The sequence below is a fragment of the Macaca thibetana genome, chromosome 5 (genome assembly GCF_024542745.1).
Source record: "Macaca thibetana thibetana isolate TM-01 chromosome 5, ASM2454274v1, whole genome shotgun sequence".
Taxonomy (NCBI): domain Eukaryota; kingdom Metazoa; phylum Chordata; class Mammalia; order Primates; family Cercopithecidae; genus Macaca; species Macaca thibetana.
In genome coordinates this window covers 104,313,686-104,322,389 of record NC_065582.1, presented here as the reverse complement: position 1 = coordinate 104,322,389, position 8,704 = coordinate 104,313,686, and the positions used below count along the sequence as shown (strand labels likewise).

Below are 8,704 nucleotides of genomic sequence, written 5' to 3'. Positions count from 1 at the left end.
AACAATTCTGCATCAGCATATTTTAGTCCAAGAAATACTTTTTGAAAATCTCTGGTATAATTTACCTTTACATGTTCCTAAAACCATTATATGTCTTGGTCCTTTGGGCACAAACCCAAAATATGAAACCTTAAAACCTTATTCTCCTTGAAGAGCAGCAAATGCCATACATGAATTGTCTTTTCAATGTTCCTCCCTAAAAACCCTTCAGGTTCCATAAAGTCATTTTGGGATTAGATGGACAAAATTTTTCCCTATCCCTCTACAGTGGTCCAGGGTGTGAGGCCTGAGATTCTCTCTTTCTTCCTGGGAAGTCTTTGTCCAGTTCTTTTTGGTGACCATGCACAACAAGGGGAAAAAATCAAGGGAGTAACCAAGAGTAACCAGGAATAGCTGCTAGAATCACAAAACAGCAAATAAATGCCAGCAAGCAGATGTCCATGTATTTGTCTGTTTCAAAGACAAAATCCACTCCACTCAAGGATACACGTTTTATTTGAGTACCTTCAGATCCAAGGGAGATAAATGTAGAAGGGGGAGAAAGGGTTCTTACATCTTATGAGTGAAAAGGTTTGATGAATTTGATTAGTGCTTTACACTAGATTAATATGCCATCAAATAAATGTAAGTGGCAGGCCACAGGCTTAAGAAAGCAAGTGCTTTCATGAGCCTGTCCACTCAAGAGTAAGGGGACGAGTCCCATCTTTCTGTTGCCTGATAATCTCATGTTCATGACAGCTTGAGGACAAGACCTCTGTCGAGTCTAGTTTCTGCAAATATCTTAGCCAGTTTATTTTTTTCAAATTCCTACCTTAATGTTTTACTGCTACCTATAATTTCTAGGTGATATGGAAGTGTTGGTGAATTTTAAGGCTTTGCAGATTGTCTTAATAATTCAGCATATGATGAATGTATCTCAGTTGCCATAATGAACAAGGACGTCCCATATCTGGGCATAAAATCTTTTTAGTCTTTGGCTGACATGTATTTTGTCCACTTGTGTGTGTGTGTGTGTTTGTGTGTGTATGTGTGTATCTACAATACTGAACTATTCATACAACTAAAAGTTAATAACATCTTTGCTCATTTGAAGAAATGCTATCCAAGTATATCATGTGTTATTTTAAAAGAAAGCTCTCATTTTTCTTTAAATACTGTTGACTCTGGCTTTTCATGACCCAACATATTTTAATTAACTATAATTATTTTATTTTGTATACTTAAATTATCAGAACTTGGCCAATAGGATTCTCCTTTAAGTTGGTTTTGATAATTTCTAAAGCATCATTTCTTTGTGGCAAAAAATGTTCCAAACCAGTCTAGAATATTACCCCAAGAATGGAAGCAGCTTCTCTCCAAGGGCTGGTGCTTTATATGAATGGTGAATAAATAGTTCAGACTTTTCTGCTATCATATAAAATTTACATTACTGAAAAGCCTCACATTCTGCAAAATCAACACTAAAAGTCACGGAGCTTATGGGATACATGAAGTGGGGAAAACCACTCCACATGTAGTCAACCTTGTAACCAGAACACTAAGAAAAACAATCCTTGGTAGGTTGGATGCTCCAGATAGGCAGCTGGGCATGGCTAGAGACTACAACTGTAGAGACTAAAAATTCACCTAAGCCAGTGAGAGGAAACACTGACCACAGGTTTGTGAGAGCAGAGCTGGGGGTACTGGAACAATGCACACTGAAGGAACTCGAAGCCAGAAGCTCCCAGGGCACAGGCACCAAGCAAGAGTGGCACAAGGCTGGGACACCACTGGGGGCCTCCCCAGAGAGCCTCGTGCTGGCAGTCATTTTTCATTTTCTTAAAATGCAGCTAAAAGAATCCTGGTCCCAGAACAGCAGCTGAGATGTGGTGTTTTCCCTTTCCTGCTGAAAATTGTGATTCTGTTCCTGCTCTTCTGGTTCCCCTTGCCCAGGAGAAACCTGATCTGATCAAACATGACTTCTCGGTTACATAGACATCAGTCTCTCTACACATATGAACTAATCATATTCTAGAAACACATGAATTTGTGAAATCATGAATTACCTCTGTCTTTGACCATACAAGGTACATTGAGAGGTGGAGGTTATTCTTTCACCTCCAATCTTAGCTGACCTATGACTGCTTTTTTCCCTTTTATTATTAATTTTAATTGACATAATAATTACTTATGGGGTACAGGGTGATATTTCAATACATGTATACAATGTGCAATGATCAAATCAGGGTAATTAACATATCTGTCATCTCAAACATTTTTTGTTGTTGTTTTGGGAATATTCAATATCTGCTCTTCTAGCTATTTGAAAATATACAATAAATTGTTGTTGCTGTCTGGGCTCAGACCCAGTTGGTGGTGAAATGATTAAAGCTAATAAGAAAGTCAGAATTATCAATAAATACAGGACCCACTATGGTACCTCCCTCCAGAAAATAGTGAAGAAAATTTTAATTTACCAGCATGCCAAGGACACTTGCTCCTTCTGTGGCAAAATCAAGATAAAGAGACAAACTGTGGGAACCTGGCACTGTGGTTCCTGCATGGAAATGGTAGCTGGTGGTGCCCGGACCTATAACACCACTTCTACTGTCATGGTAAAGTTGCCATCAGAATACTGAAGAAATTGGAAGACCAATAGAAGCTCCACAATTTGAGACATCACTAGTCTATGATAAATGGCTTAATTTATATAATAAAATAAATAAATAAATAAAATTGTTGTTAATTATAGTCCTCCTATAGTGCTATAGAACATTAGAGCTTCTTCCTCCATTAACCAACCTTTAGCTATTCCCTCACTATCCTCTACCCTTCCCAACTTCTAGGAACCACCATTCTACTCTCTACTTCAATGAATCAAATATTTTAGCTTCCATATATGAGTGAGAACATGTGGTATTTATCTTTTTTGTGTGCTTGAATTATTTCACTTAACACAATGTCCTCCGAGCTCATCCATGTTGCCATGAATGACATTTTTGTTATTTTTTCTGGCTAAATAGCATTCCATTGTGTATATGTACCACAATTTCTTTTCACTTCTTTTTTTTACAGTGCAGTGGCATGATCATAGCTCACTGCAGCCTCAAACTCCTAGCCTCAAGCCATCCTCCAGGCTTAGCCTCCCAAGTAGCTGGGACTACAAGTACATCATGCCACCAGGCCTGGCTAATTTTTTAAACCTTTTTGAAGAGATGGGGTCTCACTTTTTTGCCCAGGCTGATCTTGGATTCCTGGCCTCAAGTGATTCTCCTGCCTCAATCTCTCAGAATACTGGGATTATAGCATGAGCCACCACACCCAGTCCCCATAATTTCTTTATCCATCTGTTGATTGACATGTAGGTTGATTCCATACCTTGGTTATTGTGAACGCTGCTTTAATAAACATGGAAGTATAGCTATGTCTTCAACATACTGATTTCCTTTCCTTTGGATATATACCCAGTAGTGAGATTGCTGGATCATATTGTAGTTCTATTTTTTATTTGTTATTTTTTTAAAGAATTGGTTCTCACTATGTTGCCACATGACTCAAGGGTGGAATGCATTGGCTATTCACACACATGATCATTGCACACTGCCAACTTGAAGGTCTCAAACTATTTTCCCACCTTGGCCTCCAGAGTAACTGAGACTATGGGCACACACCACTGCACTCAGCTTAATTTTAGTTTTGTGAGGCACCTCTACAACTGCTGTCCATAATGGCTGTACTAATTTATATTCCCATCAACAGTGTATAAGAGTTTCCCTTTCTCCACATCCTTGCTATTATTTGTTATTTTTGTGTTTTTGATATCAGCCATTGTTACTGGAATGAGATGATATCTCATTGTGGCTTTGATTTGCATTTCCTTGATGATTAGTGATGTTGAGTATTTTTTATATATCTGTTAGCCATTTGTATTTCTTATTTCTAAAGACGTCTATTCAGCTCATTTGCCCACTTTTAATCATGTTATTTGTTGTTTTGCTCTTGAGCTGTTGGAGTTCCTTGTGTATTCTAAATATTAATCCCTTGTTGGATGAATAGTTTGCAGGCATTTTCTCCCATTCTGCAAGTTGTCTATTCACTCTGTTGATTGTTTCCTTTGCTTTGCAGAAGGTTTTTAGTTTGTTATAATCTCATTTGTCTATTTTTGCTTTTGTTGCCTGTGTTTTTGAGATATTCTCCATGAAATCTTTGCCTAGGCCAATGTTCTGAAGCATTTCTCCTATGTTTTCTTCTAATCATTTAATTCTTCTAGTCATTCTTCTAGTCATTTAAGTCTTGTAGTCATTTAATTCTTAATCCATTTTGGGTTAATTTTCATATATGGTGAGAGATAGAGGGCTAGCTTCATTTTTCTGCATATAAATATCCAGTTTTCCCAGCATCATTTATTGAAGAGGTTTTCCTTTCCCCAGTGAATGTTCTTGGCCCTTCTGTCTCAAATCAGTTGGTTGTACATATGTAGGTTTATTTCTTGGTTTTCTATTCTGTTCTACTGGCTTATGTGTCTGCTTTTATGATTGTATTATGATGTTTTGACTATTATAGCTTTGACTACAAAGATTTTTTGTAGTCACTTTTTTGAAGTGAGCTAGTGTGATGCTTCCAACTTTATTATTTTTGTCCAGGATTTCTTTGGCTATTCAAGGTCTTTTTGTGGTTTCGATATTAATTTTTAATTTTTTTTTCTATTTCTGTGAGGAATGACCTGTTACTGCTTTAACCAATAGAGTTCAGAGAAAGTGATACTTCAGCACTTCTGAGATTGTCATAAGAAGCTTTGCAGCTTCCACCTGGATGTCTTGAAATGCTCATTCTGGATGAAGCCAGTCACCAGGCCCTAAGTCCACCATATATGAGGAAGCCCAATTTAGTCACGTGGAGAAACCACATGAAGACAGAGATTGCCAACTTGCTCCAATTGTCCCATACGTTCCAGCCTGTATGCCAGACATTTTATTTTAAAAGATGACTTCATTAGCCAGGCATGGTGGCATGCATCTGTAGTCCTAGATACTCAGGAGGCTGAGGTGGGAGGATTATTTAAGTCCAGGAGTACAAGGTTATAGTGAGGGGCAATCCCACCACTGCAACCCAGCCTGGGTGACAGAGAGAGACCCTGTTCATGGTCTTAAGATATTCCATATTCATGGACTAGAAGAATTAATATTGTTAAAATGTCCATACTACTCAAAGCAATTTACAGTCAATGGAATCCGTATCAAAATTCCAAGGACATTTTTCACAGAAACAGAAAACAATCCTAAAATGTGATGGACTCACAAATAACTCTGAATAGTCAAAGCAATCTTGAGAAATAATAATAATAGTAATAATGTGGTACTAGCATAAAAACAGACATATGGGCCAATGGAGCAGAATAGAGCCCAGAAATAAATGCACACATTTATGGTTAGTTGATTTTCAACAAAGATGCCAAGAAAACACAGTGGGCAAATGACAGTCTCTTCAATAAATAGTGTTGGGACAATCAGATAGTCACTTATAGAAGAATGAATTAGACCCTATAAAACTATAAAACTACTATAAGAAAATATAGAGGAAAAACGTCATGACATTGATCTTGACAGTGATTTTTTTAATATGACCCCAAAAGCACTGTCAACTAAAGCAAAAAGAGACAGATTAGATTATATCAAATTAAAAAGCTTCTACACAGCAAGGGAAACAATCAAGAGTGAATAAACAACTTGCAGAAAATACAATATGGATTCATATCCAAAATAGGTAAGGAGCTGAAACAACTCAATAGCAAGAAAACAAATAACCCAATTTTTTAAATGGACAAAAAATGTGAATAGACATTTCCCAAAAGAGGACATACAAATGGCTAACAGGTCTATGAAAAAATGCTCGGCATTGCTCATCAGCAGAGAAATCCAAATTAAAAGCTATCACCTCACACAAGTTAAAATGGCTGTTATAAAAAAGTGAAAGATAACAAACATTGGAGCAGATGTGAAGAAAAGAGAACCCTTTTACACTGTTGGTGGGAATGTAAATTAGTAGAGCCATTAAGGAAAATAGTATGGAGGTTTTTCAAAATATAAAAAATAGAATTACCATGTGATCCAGCAATCACACTACTAGGTACGCATCCAAAGGAAATGAAACCAATATGTTGAAGAAATATCTGCACTCCCATGTTCACTGTGGCATTGTTCACAATAGCCAAGATATGGAATCAACCTGAGTATTCATCAATGAATGAGTGGATAAAGAAAATACAACATAGAATACTATTCATACTATAAAAAGAAGAAAATCCTGTCATTTGGGACAACATGGATGAACCTGGAGGACATGATGCTAAACAAGCCAGGCACAGAAGGGGAAATATTATATGATCTCACTTGTATGTGGAATCCCAAAAAGTTGAAGACTTACATATAAGACCCAAAACTCATAGAAAAATTGAATTCATAATAGAGAGTAGAATGGTGGTTAGCATGGATTGGGGAATGGGGTGGTTGTAGGGTGAAGGAGACCTTGGTCAAAGGATACAAATTTCAGTTAGATTAGAGAACAAAATTCAAGAGATATATTGCACAACACGGTGACTATAGTTAACAACAATGTATTGTAGTTTTGAAAATTGAGGAGAGAATAGATTTTACATGTTCTAACCACAAAAAAAATGATAAGAATGTGAAGTATTGCATATGTTAATTAACTTCATTTAGCTATTCCACAATGTATATATTTCAAAATATAATGCTGCATGTGATAAAAATGTACAATGTTTATTTCTAAATTAAAAGTAAACAGGAAAAGAACGAAAATGGCTAATGAATCCTGTGCCTTCAAATGAGATATCCAGGTTCTCTCACTGAGACTGACTAAGTGGTTGGTGGGACCCATGCAGAGTGAGGAAAAGCAGGGTGGAGTGGAGTGACAGCCCACCGAGGACCTGCACAGGGAAGAGGGAAGCTCCCACTCCCAGCCAAGAGGAGGGGTGAGTGATGGTGCTACCTTGCCTGGGAAACCACACTTTCTCCACTGATCTGTGCAACCTGTGGATCCAGAGATCCCCTTATGAGCCCACGTCACCACGACCTTGGATCCCAAGAACATAGCTATGCAGACTCTAGGCAGCAGGCTGGAGACTGCCTAAGATGACTGAATTCCCGGAGCAGAGGGGCTGCAGCCGTCACTGCAGCTCCAGTCAGCAATTTTCCCTGCAGGTACCAGGGAGACTGGGCAGTTTGGACTGGGAAGAATTCCCCACAGTACAGCGGCTATGGCAGATCGTGACCAGATTGCTTCTTTAGGTGGGAACCAGATCCATCCCTCCTCACCAGACTGGGCCTCCCTGTGTGAATTTCAGCAACTGCAGCCAGGGGTTTAAGGACAGAACTCTGACCTCCTTGGGATGGAGCCCTTTGCAGGGAGGGGTGGCCACATTCTCCATGGTTCAGTGGACGTAGTCTTTCCTGCCTGGTGGCTCTGAAGAGTCCAGGCAGTCTGGACGAGGGGCATTTGCCCCCAAAGCAGTGCACCCACTCTGCCAAGGGACAGCCAGAGTGCTTCATTAAGCGGGTCCCTGATCCTGTGCCTCCTGACTGGGTGAGACCCCACAACAGAGGTTGTCAGAAACCTTGTACAAGAGCATTCCCACGGCATCAGGTCAGTGCCCCTCTGGGATGGAGATCCCAGAAAAAGGAGCAGGCAGCCATCTTTGCTGTTCTGTAGCCTCCTCTGGTGACACCTTCAAGTGTGGGAAGGACCCAGAAAAATAGAGTCTGGAATGGACCTCCAGCAAACCACAGTAGCCCTACAGAAGAGGGGCCTGACAGTTAAAAGAGAAACAAGCAAACAACAGAAAGCAATAACATCAATAACATCAACAAAAAAGATCCCACACAAACCCCATCCAAAGGTCAGCAGCTTCAAAGATAAGCTCACAAAGATGAGAAAGAATCAATGCAAAACTGCTGAAAACTCAAAAGGCCAGAGTGCCTTTTCTCCTTCAAATGATCACAACACCTCTCCAGCTAGGGCACAGAACTGGGCTGAAGCTGAGATGGATGAATTGACAGAAGTAGGCTTCAGAAGGTGGGTAATAATGAACTTTGCTGGACAAAAGGAGCTTGTTCTAATCCAATCCAAAGAAGCTAAGAACAATGATAAAACGTTACAGGAGCTCTTAATCAGAATAACCAGTTTAGAGAGAAACACAAATGACCTGATGGAGCTGAAAAACACAACACAATAAAATCACAGTGCAACCACAAGTATCAATAGCTGGACAGACCAAGTGGAGGAAAGAATCTCAGCCTTGAAGACAATTTTGCTGAAGTAAGGCAGGCAGACAAGATTAGAGAAAAAAGAATGAAAAGGAACAAACAAAACCCTCAAGAACTATGGGATTATGTAAAAAGACTGAACCTATGACTTATTGGGGTACCTCAAAGAGACAGAGAGAACAGAACCAAGTTGATAAACATACTTCAGGATATTATCCAGAACTTCCCCAATCTGGCAAGACAGGCCAACATTCAAATTCAGGAAATCCAGAGAACCCCAGTAAGATACTCCATGAGAAAAATTAGCCTGAAGACAAATAATCATCAGATTCTCCAATGTCAAAATGAAGGAAAAAATGTTAAGGGCAGTCAGAGAGAAAGGCCAGGTCACCCACAAAAGGAAGCCCATCAGACTAACAGTGGATCTGTCTGCAGAAACCCCA

The 8,704-nt window shown here is 39.2% G+C and overlaps 1 protein-coding gene across 1 annotated transcript; it reads left to right on the top strand.

Annotated features, from left to right (window-relative positions):
* Positions 1–2,360: 2,360 nt before the first annotated feature.
* On the top strand, positions 2,361–2,618 carry LOC126954763 (60S ribosomal protein L37a-like). The gene has a single exon (XM_050790641.1). It carries the CDS (start codon positions 2,361–2,363, stop codon positions 2,616–2,618), a length of 258 nt encoding a protein of 85 aa, XP_050646598.1.
* The last annotated feature ends 6,086 nt before the right edge of the window (positions 2,619–8,704 follow it).

What these genes read in the sequence shown, in the direction of transcription:
- LOC126954763 (XM_050790641.1), top strand. Translation starts at nt 2,361, where the DNA reads ATGATTAAAGCTAATAAGAAAGTCAGAATTATCAATAAATACAGGACC.